This window comes from Cygnus atratus, chromosome 18 (assembly GCF_013377495.2).
Source record: "Cygnus atratus isolate AKBS03 ecotype Queensland, Australia chromosome 18, CAtr_DNAZoo_HiC_assembly, whole genome shotgun sequence".
Taxonomy (NCBI): domain Eukaryota; kingdom Metazoa; phylum Chordata; class Aves; order Anseriformes; family Anatidae; genus Cygnus; species Cygnus atratus.
Window position 1 is genome coordinate 6,205,002 of NC_066379.1, and position 19,284 is coordinate 6,224,285.

General features: G+C 58.9%; 2 protein-coding genes across 5 annotated transcripts; both read left to right on the forward strand.

Moving 5' to 3' along the window:
- Positions 1–1,390: 1,390 nt before the first annotated feature.
- On the forward strand, positions 1,391–6,371 carry FADS6 (fatty acid desaturase 6). Its single transcript, XM_035558735.1, has 6 exons — positions 1,391–2,134; positions 3,181–3,347; positions 3,578–3,758; positions 4,360–4,547; positions 5,019–5,198; positions 5,817–6,371. The coding sequence occupies exons 1-6, from the start codon at positions 1,753–1,755 to the stop codon at positions 5,964–5,966; spliced, it is 1,248 nt and encodes a 415-aa protein (XP_035414628.1). The 5' UTR covers positions 1,391–1,752; the 3' UTR covers positions 5,967–6,371.
- A 1,904-nt stretch (positions 6,372–8,275) lies between these two features.
- On the forward strand, positions 8,276–17,941 carry FDXR (ferredoxin reductase). 4 transcript variants are annotated; one of them, XM_035558682.2, is made up of 12 exons: positions 8,276–8,339; positions 9,358–9,455; positions 10,430–10,525; positions 11,907–12,029; positions 12,559–12,672; positions 13,163–13,264; positions 14,318–14,425; positions 14,649–14,733; positions 15,356–15,549; positions 15,806–15,977; positions 16,429–16,602; positions 17,302–17,941. In XM_035558682.2, the coding sequence occupies exons 1-12, from the start codon at positions 8,300–8,302 to the stop codon at positions 17,430–17,432; spliced, it is 1,437 nt and encodes a 478-aa protein (XP_035414575.1). In that variant the 5' UTR covers positions 8,276–8,299; the 3' UTR covers positions 17,433–17,941. The 4 variants fall into 4 exon arrangements, with proteins under 4 accessions (XP_035414575.1, XP_050570282.1, XP_050570280.1 ...); XM_050714323.1 differs by lacking the exon at positions 8,276–8,339 and adding an exon at positions 8,375–8,550; XM_050714325.1 differs by lacking the exon at positions 11,907–12,029.
- Positions 17,942–19,284: the final 1,343 nt, after the last annotated feature.

Sequence of the window (19,284 nt, forward strand, 5' to 3'; positions counted from 1 at the left end):
CCATTGCCACAGAACCTGTTCTGCCCCGTCCCAAGCTTGTGCAACCGCCTGTGGCTGTGCCGAGCAGGAGCTGGACAAGCTCAGACTGTGGCTTGTCACCAAGCTGCCACCATCCCTGGCAGTGACACTGCAGGTGTGGCAGACCCACTCTTTGCTCCCTCCAGTAACAAAGGCACTGGGAAGGAACAGACCCCGCAGCGTCCCCCAGCCCATCACTGGGTCCAGCACCACCTTCCTGTGCTCGCCCCCAGCTCAGCACCACCCGCGGGTGCTCTCCTTGGCCTGGGGCTTCCCTCCTTAATGAGCTGGTGGTGACAAATGAGCTGTGTATCAAAATGAATCGCTGAACTCGCCCGCTGCAGCCAGGCCTTCAGCTTGCTGCGGCTTCAGATATTTCTCTTTATTAGTGCCCGTGGCTCTGGAATTGATCCTTCATAAGATGAGCTGCTGTAATGTAAGAGAAGACCCGGCAGCTCTGTAACCCCCTCTCAGCTCTGCCCTTGGCAGCAGGTATGATTTAATTCCATTTTATTTTTATTTATTTTTTGCTTTTCCAGGGTGTGATGAGAGTCCCCTGGGGTTCAGGGACTGGCACAATGGTGGTGTGAGGTTTGCCTCCCCAAGAGTTGCTGCAGAGTTGTGCTGCTCCAGGAGGCGCTGAGCCTGTCCCGATTTGGGGCTGGGAACCCCAGCGTCGGGTGCAGCAAACCAGCATCGCGTGTGGAGTTGCTAGGTGTCGGTGTTAACTGAGGTTTTGGTGAATCAGTGCCTTTTGGTTGAGCTGATTCAGGTTTTGGTTAGGAAAAGTAACAAGAAAGGAGAAATCCGGTGTCTGGTGGGAAAGTGATGCTTTTTTTTTTTTTTAGCTTTCTTCTGTAAACGCACAGGGGCTGTGCACAGGACCCAAAAGCTCTCAGTCCAGTGCTGTTTCTGCCTGATTAACCAGGAGGCAGAGATGGAAACGAGAGGGAATTCTTACAAAAATTCTTACAGAACTCAGGACAGCGGCATGGGAGGAGAGGAGGCACCAAGTGAGGGCCAGGGCTCAGCCCCACAGATACGTTCCCTCTTTCACCATCCCACAGCCTGCCCTTGGAGCTGTCCCTGGCGGGTTGGGCTGCACCACTCCTGCTCTCCGGAGGAAAGAAAACCCTATCCCAACCCTACAACCCCTACCCCGCATCCTCCTCCTGGCCTTCTCGGGGCTGGTCCTGCCTCCCGGCTCCCCTCCCTCCAGCCTTCCCGCTGCCTCCCCATCCTTCCCCCCCCCCCCCCTCTCGTTCCCTCCTCCCTCTCCCGGTGCCCTCGGTGCTCCCGAATAGGGGAACGGGGGCGGATTTCTGCGGCTGCTCATCTGCATCCAGCCTCCTCCCCGGCCTCCCCCGCTCCTCCCTTCCCCGAGCCTCCGCCGCCGCCCGGCACCGGGGCGCAGCGCCGGGGGGGGGGAGCCGTGAGTACGGGGCTGCGCCTCCGGGTCCCCTTAGGGGCTTTTGCTTTGCTTTCTTTTATTTATTTTTATTATTACCGTGGCCTTCTGCTCCCCCCCTCTCCCGCCCTTCCCGTGTCCTTCAGCCGGAGCTGCGGAGCCCGGCCTCGGCGCTGGAGGCTGGGGGGGGGGACACGGGAGGGACGAGGCCACCGTCGAGGCTCAGAAGGCTTCAGGCTGGGCTCCGGGTGCCCTCCTGCACCCCGGGTGTTAATTCCTCACCTTGGGTGCCAGCGGGGTCTGTGTCCCCTGTACTTGCCAGGGCAATGCCGCTGGGGGACGGGGAGGTGGCAAGGCGGAGGGGACAGCATGCCAGTGGTGCCACCAGCCTCGGGGGGACACGGGGTGAGCCCCACGAGGATGGGAAAACTCCAGGTGGCAGCGGGATTGAGGTGACGGCAGAGGACCCCCATCTGGAGCCAGCCCTGGGTGATGGGGACGTGGCCGCCGGATGGGGAGAAGATGCTCGAGGGGGGCTGCAGCCAGCACGGAAGGAGCCGGAGCAGTTTGGGGTGTTGGGGGGCGAGGAGTCCCTCATGGCTGAGCTCTCGGAGCGGGTGCAGAAGGTGGTGAAGAGCAGCAGCTGGTGGGAGCGGCACGGCGTGGACGCCTGCATCCTCGCCTGCAGCCTCCTCGCGCTCCCGGCAGGTAGGAGCCCCCTGAGCCTTGGGGTGTGGGGTTCTGGGGGTCCCGGGGATGTTGGGGTCCTGCTGCGTTTGTGTCGGAGGTGTGTAGGGCGGGGGATGTTGTGCTGAAAGCCTATTAACTGCTGTTAAGCTGTAACAAAGCTGCAATAAACCCTTTACCCTGTGCTGTGCCATGGGGCACCCTGAAAGCCTGCGCTGGGTGACGGGGTGGGATGTGGGGTCGTGGGTGTCTGGTGGTGCCCAGCAGCCAGGCAGGGAAACCCATGGGGTTGGGTTGAGGGTGCCATTGGGGTGGTGGTGGGCGTAGGGGGGCGCTCAGTGTTACCCGTGGGTGCTGGTGGCCTTCGGAGGGGGCCCTCCCCATTGTCCCCCAGGCAGCAGCAGGCATGAGGAGGAACAGGGCAGTACGGCCACAGGGTGGGGGCTGCGCCCTCCCTGTCCCCCACTGGGACCTGGGGGGATACGAGCATGTACAGTGGTCTACCAGAGCAGAAGGAAGCTGAGGCCGGTGCCTATTTTGCTTTTGAATACCTGGAGTTGCTGAAATTACAGCAGAGTCGTATTGTCCCCCAGAAATACCCTGTCCTTCCTCTGCTGGCTGAGTCTGGGAGATTATATTGGGATAAAATTGCCACCAGGTGTGACCCACAAGATGCAGAGCCCTGTGGCTCTTGGGGGGAGTTTGTTTTCCCTCTTTTGCCTGTCCTGGGGTTCGTCTGGCTCGTGCCCAAAGCCAGGCCCAGGTGCTGCAGGTTCCTGGCTGGCCTGTACTGGGATGGGGCCGGGTTGGGACGGGCGGGGTGTGCACACCCGGTGCCATCGGGGCTGGAAGTGGCCAAACCTGCAGCCTGGCCGCGAAGGGTGGTGTGGAGTCAGCCTTACTGGCTCGCTTACTGGCTCGGGCAGCTTAAATACCTGCAATTACGTCTGAAAAACAGGTTCAGGGCAGCCTCCAGCACATTTCGGTGGAGCAAGAGAGGAGGGAGGCGAGGAGTGCTGCAGCATGTGCTGGTGGCTGAGCCCTGGTCCCTGGGGGTTTCTCCGCAGGGTTCCTGTGCCTGCGCTCAGCCCGGGCCATCCCGTTCCTGGCCGGGATCCTCACCCTTGGCGTGGTGCATCACACCCTGGCCGTGAAGGGCAGCCACCTGGCCAGCCACAACGCCCTGACCGAGTCCAAGTCGTGGGGCAAAGTGTGGGCTGTCTTCTTCATCGAGGTGAGTGGGGTGCAGAAGACCCCAAAAGCCCTGTCGGCACCGTAACACTGAGCACCAGCACAATTTGTGGGTCTGTGCTGAGGGCAGAAGCGTGAACGGCGGGGATGGTTCCCAGCTCTAAAAGTCCATTTCAGCCTGGTTTGGAGCCTGTGGGGTGCAGAGCATTATCCACAGTGCCCGATCCTTGTCCATGTCTACTGACGTCACCTCTCCTTTCTCCTGTCCCCCAGCTCTGCTCAGCTTTCACGGCTGAGCAAGCCACCTACAACCACGTGAAGCTCCACCACGGCTACACCAACGTCATCGGCCTGGGCGACTCCAGCACCTGGAAGCTCCCTTTCCTGAACCGCTACGTCTACATGTTTGTTGCGCCTCTCGCCGTGCCCATCATAACCCCCCTGGTGGCGCTCGGTACGTGCCCAGCAGCCTTGGCACCGGTCCTGCTCGGGGTGACCTGGCTCTCTCCTTGCTGCTGGTACTCAGAAATGCTCCAGGCCTTCCTCGTTGGGTCAAGCACAAAAAGCTCTTACAAAAGCCATTGTGAGCCTGAAGTGCCCCGGATTTGTTCTCCTTTAATTCAGATATTTGGCAGTAAAGGGTTCAATCTGGCAGCTCGGTGTTGCTGCCTGCGTACAGGGTTGAGGTGTGCGGGGCTGGGACATGACGAGCTCGGGCAGGCAAGGCAGTGACTTGGAAGAAATGGTAGTGCCAAGGGATGGCTGAGGGAGAGGAGCCCAGGAAAATGTTGGCAGGCTTTGGGAGCACAGCCCTCGGGCTGAACGCACAGCTCAGGGCAATGCCAGAAGTGCAGACAGCGACTCGGTAGGTTGTAGGAAATGAGGGTGCATCCAACCCACCCTGTGATGTCCCAGCCCCTGCCCCACTGCTGGGGTCCTGCTCTGGGGGCATCCCCGATCCCAAAAATGAGCAGTTCTGTGGGGATTTTGGAGAGGAAGGGGAAATGGAGAGGGGATGGGCTACGATCACGTCCTGCCTCTTCTTCCCTGTGCAGGTTTGCTGAGGAACGTGGGGCTGAAGGTGGCTCTGCGCACCGTGTGCTGCATGTCCTTGGGTCTGTACTGCCACTACTGGCTGCTGCTCCACGCCTCGGGCTTCCAGTCGCCGTGGTCGGCCCTGCTCTGCATGCTGCTCACCCGCTCCCTCCTGGCTCACCCCTACATCCACGTCAACATATTCCAGGTACAAACCCGAAGCCCCGAGATGCCCCGATGATGCCGGAGCCACCTCCTGGCCCCGGCCTCGCCTCTCGTGTCAGCTAAAGGCGAGCAGCCTTGGCTGCAATCTCCCTCGTGCCGATGTTGTAAGAGGGATGTGGCTGGGAGAAAGTCGGGGAGGAAGGGCTGCGTGATGTCCTCCATGGTGACCTATGGGTTTAGGGGGTTGGTGCGATTGCGTTTGGGAATGCAGCCCGGGTGGTGCAGTTCCTCCAGATGGCTGGCTTTAAGGGTCAGTTTTCGGGGGGGGGGTGGGAGGGGGGATGACACCCCAGGGGGCTCCTCAGTGGCTCTGTGTGTGGTTTTTGCTCTTGGAGAAGAGCAACCCCGGGGACAGACCCAGCACTTGGGTTGGCAGCCGACCCTCAGCTCAGTGCAGCCGGAGCCACCGCATTCCCTGGGGGGGCCCACGAGACCCACCCCACCTCTCTTGCAGCACATCGGCCTCCCCATGTTTGCGGCCGATCGGAAGCCCAAGCGCATCCACCTGATGAGCCTGGGCGTGCTCAACCTGCCCCGTAACGCCCTGCTCGACTGGGCCTTCGGCCACTCGCTCATCAGCTGCCACGTGGAGCACCACCTCTTCCCCGGCCTGTCCGACAACATGTGCCTCAAGGTGAGCTGGCCATGAGCCTCCTCCGGCCTCCAGCACCCTCCTGGTGCTCCGGGTGCTCCTACCTCTTCTCTTGGGACACGTCCCGGGTGCTGCCAAGGTTGTAATTAGCCTCACCAAGAGTCCACGGCAGGCTCTGATCCTTTTGATCCTGTCCCTGTTGCTCCGAGGCATGGGATGCGTTTTAAAAGTGGGGTGTGAGCGCTATGCCAGCAGGGATCTCCATCCATTTAAACACCTTTTTTGACCTTAATTTTGGATAAAAATGGAATAATCGTGAGGAGGGAGTGCTGGCACAAGGGTTGTGCTGATGGGGCGGGTAGGACCAACCCCACCACGTGGGGATAACTGTGGGGACACGTGGGGAGTGTGTGGGGCCAGCCCTCATTAAAAGCCTCATTAGGACATCTGTCCTAACCCTACAGAGGTGTTTGGCCAGGGGAATTCCCCTCATTGCTGCAGCTGGATGCTGCCTTCCTTTTAATTTTCACAGCAGGGTGGTGGCTCATGCCTCTCCAGCCCTGTTTGGGGACGAGTGGGGTCTCATGGTCAGGGAGCCAGGATGGAAACCTGCAAACGCCAGCACTGCTGCATAGGGTGACTGTGCCCCTGCCCCTGCAGATCAAACCCGTTGTGTCCCAGTACCTGAGGGAGAAGCAGCTGCCCTACAATGAGGACACCTACGGCGCCAGGCTGCGGCTCTTCCTGCGGCAGTACGAGGAGCTGATGGTCCGCGCGCCCCCCATAACGGAGCTGGTGGGCATCCAGTGAGGCGGGGGGCTGCTGGCCGGGGTCCCCCGAGCAATTGTGTGGGGAATGCCTCTCCCCGAGGGCTTGCTTTTGGGTAGCTGCACCAGGAAAAGGGCTGAGCCATGCCAACGCCGGGGTCCCTAAGGGGGTCCTGGCCCCCCAGAGCCACTCACAACCAGGGTTTAGCTTCACCCGCTCTGTGTTCATGCCTGGGGAGAGCAAAGCCAAGCCCCCTGCTGGCTGTGGGCTCCGGGCGGGGACGTGTCCCCTGGGCACCCTTCCTACACCTGGGGGCTGTGGGGAGATGCTGAGGACGTGGCGGGGGCTCCGCTGACCCCCGGAGAGGCTGTCACTGCTGCTGTGCTTTACCCGACCTGGGGGGTGAGCAGTCCCTCCAGGAACAAGAATTTGACAAATCAGCCTCAGCCTCTTGCTGTGGATTTTCTTTATTTTCTTTTTTTCTGGAGCAAATCCTGTGGGTGTCCTGCCTCACACAGGGGTGTCTGTATGGGGGTGCTGGGGGGGACCCCAGCAGCAGCCGCGGTTCCTGCCAGGCCTTTTTCAGGGCTCAGCAGGAGGATGACAGGCAGATTTCCAGCCTGCACGAGCCTGGGAGATATTCCCATTCAGCCGGGGCTGGACTCATCCTGCTGGGCCGCTGCCAGGGGGGAGGATGCTGGCACTGCCTTTCCCCAGGCGGTTTTGTTATCTCGACCCTGCAAGCCCAATAACAAAGTTCATCCCGAAGGGGGTGAGTGAAGCAGAGAAGGCAACTGGTCAAAGTGGGACCAGCACAAGAGGTGGCACCAACCCTGGGTTTCACTAACCTGTCCCTGGATTCGCTCCTGTAGGGCACAAATAGGATTTCCCGGGGGATGCTGGCACAGTGGAGCAGCCCCTCTGCTGGTGCTGGGGTCACCGTGTCCTCTCCTGTGTGGTTTTATTGATCCAGAACATTGTGAAACATCCAAAGGGCAAAAATCCCAGAGCATGCATTTTGTGACGTCTGTGGGAGGGAGGCTCTGGGGGTGACAGGGCTCGGGGGCAGAGCCAGGCTCTGCTGCGTGTGCCAGAATAACTCAGGGTGAGTGCCTATAAGTGGTGCTTTTGGTTCAGATTGGATCATTTTGGCATCAAGTGGACCTTCAGCTTTTTGCCCCCCCTGGTAGGGAGCAGGGTGGGCAGAAAATGCTTGTTCTCCTCCCCTGATGCAAAGAGATGCGTACCAAAATGTTTTTAAGCATTGCAGGGATCACCAGCCCTGTGCGCAGTGGGTTTGGGGGGGATCTTGTTTAATGCAGTGCCATCTAATGGCAAGCATTGAGGGCCTTCAGCCAGCGGGAGGTGACTTGTTTGGGAAACACACCTTTAAATATGCCTTTATTTACTGTCAGAGGTGGCAGCTTTGGCAGAGGTCAGTGAAACAAACTCATTGCTTCTGCCTAAAAGGGAGATTTCTGGGGACCCGTGCTCAGAGCCCCCTGGATTTCTGCCTTGAGTGATTCCCCTTGCTACGGGTGATGTTATAATGCTGATATTGGGATTACACCACCAGCCCTGTCTCTCTGGGCAGTGCACTGGGGGCCGTGCTGCACTAATTCTGGGGCTTGGGAGTGCAAACACGGGCCTTAAAGCTGCTGGAAACGCCGCTCCTCGCTGCAGGCAGATGGCCAGGAACCGAGTCTGGAGCATGTGAGAGAAGACGTGGGGGTTTTACCACACTTATTAAAAACAGATTCGGGCTGTAAGCTCCCCTCAGTCCAAACTGCTTTTAGAGAAGCCCCGTTGGTGCCTGCCTGACCCCCGGCACCCATTCTGCCTCTGCCCAGCCGCTGCGCCCCCGGAGCCCATCGCTGTGCCCTGTGTGAGATCTGACATGCAGTAATGGGGGATGAAATGCAATAACAGGGACTTAAAAACAAATAAAACAGGGACAAAACAGGGCCCGTCACAGAGACCGGAGCTGGGAGCCTCCAGCACCAGCCCCTTCACCACCCCTGGGGGATGCTGCGGGTTGCTCCCGGCTTGCTGCAGCACACGAGGATGGCTTAAGGACAATTCTCTGGGCTCGCTTTCCCCAGGAGCCCTTTACAATAAACCACTCTGTGCATTAGTTAACCCAGCGCAATTAAAGCCCAGGCACTGATGGGCTCACCTCCCCTGGGTACCGTGGAGGACTCACCCATAGAGGGCGCCGGCCAGCGCGGCCCCGACACGGCCCTTCCCTCCCTGCCTCTCTATGGTGCTGCCCGCTTCCTGCTCCGGGTGGCCGCGGGGGCGGGGTTATGCAAATAGAGGGGCTGTTCTGCCTCCTGATTGGGCGGCGGGGAGGAGGGGCGGTGGCGGCGGCCGGGATGGGGCCGGGCGGAGCGTGCTGGAGGGGCGGCGGGGCCGGTGAGGGGGGGCGGGGGGGGGGGCGAGGGGGGGGAGCGGCGGGGGTCGGGAGGGGCGATCCCGGTCCCGATCCCGATTCGGGTCCGCGATCCAGATCCCGGTCCCCGATCGAGGTCCCGGTCCCCGATCCCGATGGCGGTCCCCGATCCCGGTCCAGGTCCCGGTCTCGATCCCGATCCCGATCCCGGTCCCGATCCCGGTCGCGATCCAGGTCCCGGTCCCCGATCCCGGTCCAGGTCCCCGATCCCGGTTCCCGATCCCGGTCCCAATCCCGATCCCGGTCTCGATCCCGGTCCCGGTCCCCGCTCCCGGTCCCCGCTCTCGGTCCCCGCTCCCGGTCCCGATCCCGGTCCCGGTCCCCGATCCCAGTCCCGGTGCTGAGCATCCCTGGGGTCTTACAGCAGGGCCCCGCGCCCCGTCCCCCCCCTGCCCGCATTGGGTCCGGGGGTCCCGGTGCGGTGCTCGGTGCTGGGCGGCAGCCGCGGGGCCGGCCCCGGGCGGGCGGGAGCTCCGCCCGCTGGCACGGGGTGGGGGGGGACCGAGGGGACCGGGGGCGGCCGGGTATATCTGGGGGGAGCGCCCCGCGGCGTCCTGCCGCCCCCCGGGGAGGCCATGGCTGGGGTGGGGGGAGCTGCACGCCTCGGTGGGTGCTGGGGGGGGCCGAGGGGTGCTGGGGGCGGGCTCGTGGGGGTGCTGGGGGGCTCGGGGGGGTTGGTGGGGGAGTGATGAGGGGGCTCGGGGGGTGCTGGGGGGGCTTAGGGGGGTGCTGAGGGGCTCGATGGGGTGCTGGGGGTGCTCAGAGGGGTGCTGGGGGGGGCTCAGAGGGGTGCTGAAGGGCTCAATTGGGTGCTGAGGGGGCTCAGGAGGGTGCTGGGGGGCTCAGAGGGGCTGGTGGGGGATCTTCGGGGGTGCTGGGGGACTCGGGGGGAGCTGGTGGGGGGGTTTAGGGGGTCTCAGAGGGGCTAGCAGCTCACACAGGATCCCACCATCACGTCTCCTCGGTCCTTTGTCCCTCCAGGTGCCCGCCGGTGGCTGTCCTCGCGTGCCTCGGCCCCCCGGGTGTGCGTGGTGGGCAGCGGCCCCGCAGGGTTCTACACGGCTCAGCACCTCCTCAAGGTACCAGGGTGTGGGCTGGGGGCACAGGGTGGTGCTGGGCTGGGGCCTGCCCACTGAGCGAGGCCTCTCGGCGCTTCCAGGGATCTGGGAAATGGTTTGGGGGCTTCTGTCCCTGCTCCGGCCAGGTGTGGTGTCACTGGGGGGGCTGCTTGGAACAGCGCTGGTCCTACACAGTCATCCTGACCCCTTCCACTGTAGGGCTGGGGTGATGTCCCTGGGTTATCTGGGCTGGAGCAGGGGGTGGACAGATTGCTGCGAGCTAAGACTGAGTGATTTTTCTGGAATCAAATAAACAGCAGCGACCCACTACCTGCTTCCCTGGCTCCTCCCCATCCCCCTGGGGCAGAAGGGTGCTTCGTGTCCCGGTGGCCACAGTTGTTGGTGCTGTGGCTAGTCTCTGGTGGAAAACGAGACCGAAGCACCAACTGAATGAGGTCTGACCAGAGACAGCTTAACCCTGCCGTTAAACCGCGCCGCATTGTCTCTGCTCCGTGCTGGAAAATAGCCGTTGCTAAGCCTCAGGGACAAATTTCAGGGCTGCCTAATCTCTGGGAAGAGGCTGGCTCCAAATACAAGATAACAGAGCCCTTGCAACAAAACATCTGTCTGAAGCTCCGGCCCCACCCTGGGGTCACCCAGCACAGTGGCTCTCAGCCCAGTGGGTGACCAGCACCAAGGGTGCTGTGCTCAGTGTCAGCACAGGGGACCCCCCCAGGACCCTGTTTAGTCCCCCGGTCAGCGTGGCAGAGGGGCTGTGGGGTGGGTGACAGGACAGAGCCTCCACAAGAGGTAGGTGATGATGGCTGGGGTCATATCCTGTGCCGCACCGTGTGGTCTGAGCTGGCAGGAGCAGGTACGGCACTGCCCTGTACATGACGAGGCCTGGTGTGATGCGATGTGTGTCCTTCCCGAGCTGCTGGGCTCACGGGGCCTTTCCGTCCCCGTTCCTTCATGGTGGTTTTGCTCCCCTGTAGCACCACGACCTGGCACAAGTGGACATCTATGAGAAGCTGCCTGTTCCCTTCGGGCTCGTGCGGTTTGGTGTGGCTCCAGACCACCCTGAAGTGAAGGTCAGTGCTGGTTTCCTTCCTTTGCTGCTACATTTGGTGATGATGATGATGGTGGGTGCAGGCCAGGCAGTCGGTGTCCTTCACAGCTTGCTTCAGGCAGGGTCCTTTGATGTTACCATCTCCTTGTCCTTGCTGAGACCCAGCAAGGCCGTGCTGTCCTAGGGAACATCTGGCTTCAGGGCTCTGAACGCCAGGTCAGAAACACAGTGGCCGTGTGGTGGGAAGTGCTGCTCCGGGACAGACTCCCTGTGCTGTTCAGACTGGCCAGAACAAGAACAAAGCTCTGATAATCTTCTTCCAGGATGCTTTATGCTCTCCTGCAGCTGCTGCAGCACCAGCACAGGCTGTTCCTCTCATGCTCTGCCCTACCCTGGGAGCGCAGTGGTTTGTCTGTGCTTGGCCTTACCCATCGAGGGAGACTGGGAACATGGATCTGCTGTTGGGGTGGTGGAGTTGGGCTGTAGGTGCACACCCGAGCAGGGAGAAGTTAAACCAAGGAGCTCTTTTAAATCAGCCCTTTCCCTTTGCCTTGCAGCAGGTGGGAGTTGTATGCAGAGCTGGCTGCTCTGTCTGGGCTGGGGTGGAGGTGGTTGCAGTGGGAGATGCAGACAGCAATATCTTGGGATGGTTTCCCCATTTAATCCCTGGAGATCATCTGGAGATAGACCAAAATGCCTGCCTCCCTTTGGCCTGAAAGACAAGGAGTACATGTATATGGGTTTGGGGCAGCTTTCCCATTACAGTGTATGCGTCCTGTTACCAGACTGGGTCCGGTTGTACCTGCAGGGAAATCAGGGGTCCTTCTGCTGAATAGCTGCAATCTCTCAGGAGAAAAGGCTTCAGGTGCTGTCCTGCCTTGTGCCCTTCTCTTGGTGCAGTGGGTTTCAGGAAGGCTTGAAATGAGAGGCCGGCAGAGGCGGTCTGGCAGACAGCACCCCGGATGGAGGGGGTTGTTTGGCTGGGCTCCCTTGTGAGCCTCAGCTCGGGGATGGAGCTTTCTCCTCCAGCAGGCTTTACTCAGAGGGGCGAAGGTATTAAAATGCTCCCAGAATTTTATCTTATAATTATTTTTTAATTTTCAGGTGTTTTAATTTTTAATTTTTTAATTTTAAGGTATTTTTTTAATACCTTGCACCAGGTGGGTGCAAAACACGGGTCTTCCTTTCCACCAGGGGTTGTGGAAACTGTGCCAAATCTGTGTTTATCTCACGGTGAATTATCTGTGGCTGTTGATAGATAAGAGTCCCAGAATAACCGAGCCAGAGAGGCGGAAAAACGTTTCAAGGCTGGGGGACAGGACGGGGACGGGGACCTCCTGTCAGCAGCGGGCCTTGGCCCCGGCCGTGGTGTGAGCGCGGTGCTGCCTGTTTGGTCCCTGCAGAATGTCATCAACACGTTCACGCAGACGGCGCGCTCGGAGCGCTGCGCCTACTACGGGAACGTCGCCGTGGGCAGGGACGTGACGGTGGGGGAGCTGCGGCAGGCCTACCACGCCGTGGTGCTGGTGCGTGAGGGCGCCCGACGGTGGGGCTGGTTCTATACGCCATGGGGAAGGGTTGTTTGGTTATCCCCCCTGTGATCTTGGGAAGGGGGTTTGCCTGGGTGAGGTGTTTCTGGGTGTCTCATTACCAAGGTATGCTCAGCCTTAGGACAGCTTCGTGGTCCTCAAATGCTCTGAGAGTTGTCCAAAGCGTCGCACAGAGCATGTGCTGGAGCATGGCACCGGGTGCAGGCCTCTCAGGCAGCTCTTAAGGAACCCCTTCCCTGTGATGGCCAACATCTGCCATGCCTGGTTCAGCCTGGCATGGATCTGTCCCTGTGTGTGGCCTCAACTTGTAATGTCCTGTGTAGGCCTGAGGAGGTCAGGCTTGGTTCTGGGCTCGGTACCTGGAGGATGAAGCCCCAGGGCCATGTTTAGCCCCTCCATTGAGTGTCCAAGCCCTTAGGAAGGTTGGGCAGCTGGGTAGATTTGTGTTTTTTAGTATCAAACCCTGCCTGTGACAGCCTCTCTGACTATGTCTGCTTGCTCCTAGAGTTACGGCGCTGAAGACAACCGGATTCTGGGGATCCCAGGGGAGAACCTCCCCGGGGTTTACTCAGCCCGAGCCTTCGTGGGCTGGTATAACGGGCTGCCTGAGAACCGGGATGTGAGTACAACACTTTGTTTCCCTGACCTTCCTTCCTGTCCTGCATCCCAGTGCTGACATCCAGCTCCGGATTAAGTCGTGAAAGGCCTGCAATTGGAGAAGATTAGCAGGAACCATGTTAAATCCTTCTTAGATGGTAGAAATCTGAACAATTTGCACATCAGTGAGAGCAGATTAGCTGGCTCCGTGGGTTGGCAGCACATTTTGGCCAGGCCAGATGGGGGCCTGGGGAGTTTTTTTGGCTGGCCTGCCAAAATATTCCCCACTCATAAGGATGCTGCTTAGGAGAGGGGGGACAGGCATTGACTGCAGTGCCTCGGGTGGTTTTGTCTGCTCTGGGGGAAGGCTGGTGTGGAGTTACCCTGTCTGCATCACCTCTGTTAGCAGAAAGAGAGACAGAAGGGAATTGAGGTGGTAGGTGCAGGTCCATGGGGGTGGAATCTGTATGCCAGGTGAATTTGCTCACGGATGGGCTTTTCTCTCCCTGTAGCTGAATCCTGACCTGAGCTGTGAGACGGCGCTGATCCTGGGCCATGGCAATGTGGCGCTGGATATCGCCCGCATCCTCCTTTCGCCGCTGGATCTCCTCAGGGTGAGTCCTGGGGGAGTGCTCCGTGCTGTGAAGGCAGAGGGCGGCCCAAAATTGCTCCCTGCTGGGTGGGTGGTGGCTTCCATGGGTCTCAGCAAAGTCTCAGAGGAGAGAGGTCTGCCTCTGCTGAGAGTATGCTTTCTGGGCCCTCTTGGGCTTTGGGCTCTTTCACTAGGGAAAGCCCCACAGTCTGTAGTGTATGAACAAAACCATGAGGCTATTCTGGTACCTAAAAAATTTAGCTTTATCCCTTCATTTCTTATGGGAGGAAAAGGAGGAGCTCTCTCTTTTCCATCACCAGACTAGAAGCTTCTCCATTTTTTTAATTTTTTTTCCCCTGTCGTAGCTGAGGACAGCAGCCTGGCTCCTGCTGGTAGCACTGGGCACGCTGGTTGTAGTGTTGGTCCAAGCTGGTGGAGCTCCCCTCCCGCTGTTCTGCTCCCCTGCAGACAGCTGGGGACTGGTGTGCTCCAGCTGCTCCGTGCAGATGCTGCCCCAAATGTCAGCAGCATGGTCTCTCCCTCCCGGAGAGCTGCTGTGAGGTTGGTTACAGCTGTGTGACAACTTCTGATATTAACATCTAAATTAAAAAAATATAAAACTGGAGGGTCTGGCAAACAGCGGTAATACTTGTGACAGTGCTTGGGGCAAGCAGGCAGAAATTTGAGCTGTGGGTTTCTAGTGGGTTCCACCCAAGTGCCTCTATATCCTGAGAAAGGAAAGGACCAAACATCTGCAGGCAACCTCAAAATAAAGATCATCGGAAGGCTTTGCCCTGTCTGCCCCACAACTGACCTGCCTGGGGCAATCTCACGAGGTGTTAGCTTGTTACCTCTAGCACAGTATGGCCTCAGAAAGAGCCTTCATTGATGAGGGACTAGCTGTGCAAATAGCTCCGTGCAAAGGCAAGATGACTTGTTTTCCGCCCTTGCCTAGGCTCTCTGCATGTGCAGCCTGCTTTTCTGCTGATGTTTTTCACCTTCAGAGGCTGTGCCTTCCCCCAGTCCCTCCAGATCTGCCCTCGTCCCACTCCTGTCGCGTGTCTGTGTCTTGCAGAAGACAGACATCACTGACTGCTCCTTGGCAGCTCTTGCCTGCAGCAAGGTGAAGCGCGTGTGGCTGGCTGGGAGAAGGGGACCTCTCCAAGTTGCTTTCACAATCAAGGTGAGGCTGGAGGGCGGTGTTTTTCCCAGCACCAGACCCCAGGCTGCCCTTGCCCTGTGGGGAGAGGCGCTCTGTCCGTGGATGTGTGAACCTGGGTGTCCTAGATCCTGAAGCTCTTTGCTCCTAGCCCAAACGTGCTTGGGGAAGGCAGCCTGGGGCTGTTGGGTGGCACCTCCGTGCTGGAGGTGACATCTCCCTGCATCTTCCTGCCTGCAATTCCCAGGAGCTGCGGGAGATGATAAACCTGCCTGGTACCCAGCCTGTCCTGAACCCTGCCGACTTCACAGGCCTTGAAAATGCTGTTAAAGGTGAGGAAAGTGTCGTGCCCCTCCGGACAGGGACTCACCTTGACAGACAAGCACTCAGGAGTGTTCTGCAGGTGCTCTGAAGGTGCATCAGAGAAACCCCGTGCTTAATGCCTGGCGTGTGAAAGCCGGGTGTCCGTGGTGTGGCTTGTCCTCAGGGTGACAGGAGGCCACAAAGAGGAGGGAGCAGCCTGCTTCTGTCTGTGCGGCCGCATTGCTGCTTGGGGATGTAACTGCTGTCTGAATGATGAGGCAGAAGGTTTGGGACGGCTGAGAGAGCCTTGCAGGAGAGATCCCAAGGCTGCTGATTTAAAAGCTTCCTGCAGAGCTAGAAGGAAAACACCGAGTTCAGGGGTGTCCGGAGACTGGCTGTCCTCCACAGGCTGCCGCCTCTGAGCGCCAACAGGACAGCTAAATTGCAGGCTCTGATTCCTGTCTCCCACTGGTCCCAAACCTCAGGAGCTCTCCTGGTCACTCCATTTGTCATCTCAAAGGTGCTGGACTCCCTTTTGCATGCCAGACTCCAAACAGACACTTACGTAGCACTGAAAACTGCCTCCATGTCACACCATATCCTGAGGGGCTTTTGCTGACGGTCCTGCCCTGAAGCTCTCTCTCTTCCTAGATGCCCCCAGGCCCAGGAAGCGCCTGACGGAGCTGATGATCAAAACAGCCCTGCAGAAGCCTGGGGAGATGGCAGCGCAGGCAGCAGCCGCCCGGCAGTGGGGCCTGAAGTTCCAGCGCAGCCCCCAGGAGGTGCTGCCCACCGCCGATGGGAGGCGGGCGAGGGGAGTCCGCATGGCCCTGACCCGCCTGGAGGTACGACCCTAGCAAGGCTGGGGATGAGGCAGGATGCTATTGCATCCCCTGTGGCCGCTGGCAGTTATCTATAAGATGGCTTTGTGTCCTCTGACATCGTGGAGAAGCTGATAGCTTCCCTGAGAGCCTGCCAGGCTCACCACCGAGAGCCTTTCCCTTTCTAAAGGGAGCTCTGTCCACGCTGGTGCTGCAGAAGGGCCTTTAGTACCCTGGGGATTAAGGATAGAAATTAGCAGCCTCTTCTTCTCTCTCTCAGGGCTCAGGTGAGTCTGCCAAAGCCATCCCCACCGGAGACGTGGAGGAGCTGGAGTGCGGGTTGGTGCTCAGCAGCATCGGCTACCGGAGCCTGCCCCTGGACCCAGCAGTGCCCTTCGACACCCAGCGAGGCATTATTCCCAACAGCATGGGCAGAGTGGAAGGTGCCCCAGGTCCGTATCTGCAGGGACACCTCTGGGGTGTGCGTTGAGCTTTGGGGGCATTGGGGTGGGAAGCTCTGCTTGCCATGGGCACGAACACAAGGCACACACCTCCACTGCGCAGAGGAACTGGGGAAATCAGCCGGCTCTGTCAGATTTTAAGAGCTGTCCCAATCTCGGCTAGCATTAGGGACATCTAGTTTTCAGCAGACTGTGCTGAAGGACGTGTTTGTTTTATTGGGCCTTGGAGCCTTGTTACTGAAGCGACACGGCCCGTTTGGCTGCTCAGTGCTGGTCTGGAGGCACGCGGATTCCTGACAGCACCATCAAAGGGCTCTGTCCCCAAAGTAGAGTGGATTCTTCCACTGCCCGCAGCTTGCTGTGACATCCAAGGCAGGAACCTGCCTCCACGAGGGTCGTGGCCACGTGCAGGACTGAACCTGGCTGCTGTGTGCCCACGCAGGTCTGTACTGCAGCGGGTGGGTGAAGAGAGGACCCACAGGCGTGATCATCACCACCATGAATGACAGCTTTGACACTGCCCAGTCTGTGCTGGAGGATCTCCGGGGAGGCATGCTGGATGTGTCTGTCTCCAGAGAAGGCTTTGGGGCTGTGGGGAGCATCCTGCGCAGCCGAGGTGAGTGAGGACTTGCGTGAGCATCTGTAGCAGCTGGCACAACGCATGGTGCAGGCAAATCCGTGTGTCCTGGGGCACTGAGTCCCACGTGCTGCTTTTGGGAGCAAACCAAGGAAATGTGTTGTGCTGCTGTTCCACTGCTCCGAAGTGCGGGGAGAGCAGGACCTGAATTTTCTCAAAATCAGTGTCATTCCTAAGGTTAACGACTGCTCTCTGGGAAAGGCCATTAAAAGCAGCACGGACCTTGGGTAAAACGTCACTGTCAGTGGCACAGACAGCGAGCTATTGCTCTTGAATGGTTTTCCTAGCAATCCTTCCAGGCAAATTGGGGAAAAGATTAAAATGCCCAAGAGAGTCATTTGCTGCTGCTTGTGTTTAAAAGCATTCAATTAAAGTGTGTGTTTACCTCTTCACTGTCTGAGTTTGAACAGGGAACTGCAAGTGTTTTGTCCCCTAAGGTGGTGCTGCGCTCACCGTTGTTACGGCTTGCAAAGGTCTGACTAATCAGATTTGACTGGAACCCGCAATCTCTCTCCTCATGGTGCTAGGAATTATTATTCCTGTGCGCTGCCAAAGTCTGACGCCGTGTCGGAAAGGGGCAGGGTCTGCTTGCACGTCGCTCCCTGCTAGCAGGGAGGTGATGCTGCGCTTGTTTTCACTTGGTTGACTTCTCCCTCCTGTCTCTCGCTGTCACCCCAGGGGTCCGTCCTGTTTCCTTCTCGGACTGGGAGAAGATAGACGCTGCCGAAGTGGCAAGAGGAAAAGCTGCTGGCAAACCCCGGGAGAAGATAGTGGATCCTCAGGAGATGCTGCAGCTGATCGGTCACTAAAGCAGCAGGGATGGGAACGCGGCACTGGTCTGCCCGGTACCATCCTGGGGTGATCCCAGCGGGTTCTGGGCAGGACCTGGGGGCACAGGGTTTGTGCTGGGGGGCTGCTGGCTGGTCTGGGGTGAGCCCAGATGGTGACACTTGAGGCTCTCCAGTAACAATGAGCTCTGTGGTCCCGAAGTGACTCAAAACAGCCGAGGCTGTAGGCTGGCCCCGCACCTTCGCAGCCTGGCAGCGATTCCTGCGCTGGGTCCTGTGCTGATTCGTGCTCCTTCCAGCGACAGGGAATCGCCCTGGGCAGGTGAGGGAAGGTGTGCGTGTGGCAGGAGCCTTGGCCAGATGCTTTCCCCGTGGCAAGTAACAGAGAAACTTCCTTGTGTCTCGCTGCCTCCCCTTTAAGTCTCAAGCCAAATGGGGTCGCTGCCTTGTCACTCGTGCCTGAGCAGGCTATTTCTAATAATAATTGTTTTTAAATAAACCCTTCCAAGGAAGCCAAGTCGGACCCGCCACTTGAGTCTGCCTTCTTTGTCCGCGACTGCCTTCCTCTCGGGAGCAGCCAGCTGAGTGCCGCGGCTCCGCTCCCGCAGTCCCAAGGCAAGCCAGCTCCCCTCACGCGGGGAAGGACTGTTCGCTGCCGGCCTGTTGGGAGCTCCAAACAAACAGACACGGGCATTAGTTCTCTTTCTGCCTCCCACGATTAAACCCCGGCAGAGCGGGATAACAAGCGTGTAATTGTCTTGTTCCGGATCACGAGAGAAGTGTGTGCTGGTACCTGCCAACTGTGCGAGCGGTGCCTCGCTCCTTGCACTTCGTTCACTGGTGCTTGGTGCGGTTTTTGGTTCTTTCTTTGGATTTTTTTTTGCTAGTATGTCTCGGAGCTTATTAAATGCTTATTTTAGCCCCAATTGACTGTGGTGACGGTGTCAGGTTTTAAGGCAGATTACAAGCCATGAGCCATAATCCCCTCTTTATCTGCCAGGCAGGGGCCAGGTCAGCGTGGCCCCCTCCCCTCGCCGTCCTGCCACCCACGCTGCCGCTGTCCCTGACCCGCTGCCATCGCCTCCAAGCCCTGCGAGCCTGGAACCGCTCCTGTCTCTGACCTATGTCAGTAGTGACAGTGGCTGTGGCTTGGGGCTGTGCTTCAGAAACACGGCGATAGAGGCAGGGGGTAAATCAAGCTGGGGTGCCCAGCAGGGCTTTGTCTCAGCTCCACGCTCAGCTGTGATCACCTCCAAGCTCTCGCTGGGGGTGAGCTCCTACCCCTGGCACTGTATGCCTGCCTAGGTCCCAGCCTAGCAAGGAAAATCAGTGGCTTTTCTTTTTTTCTCCTTCCTTTTCTATTTAAACCTCATTTGCAAGCTCATTAAGAAACTCAGGAAATGTGGTGCTGGGAGCGCGTATGCAAACGAGCAATAAAGCTTTTGTCGAACAGCTGCTGGTGTGATGTGGCTCTGGTTACGTCTCAGGGCTGATGCCGTCCTAATGCTGAGCTTGAGCAGATTACATCAGCTCTGGGTCCGGAGGAATAAACGCTTTGGAAACGGGGTTGGGAGAGCAGAAGCGTGGAGCTGAAGGGGTTGTGGCGGCCTCAAACCCCCAGGAAGTGCTGGGCTGGCTCTTCCCCAGGGTTTTCTTCCTCACGGCCTTGAATGTTGATGTCAAGTTGCTTTTGTGGCCCTGCTGCAGGTCACGGTGCTTGCTCCGAGCACGGCAAAGGGCTGTTCCCAAGCAGGTGATGCTTCAGGGTTGTTTTGGGGCTGTGACGACAGATTAAAGGGTGTGTGCCTTTCTTTGCCGAGCCTGATGTCCTTGCTCAATCCTAAACTCGGCCAATGCCCCGGGATTTGTACTG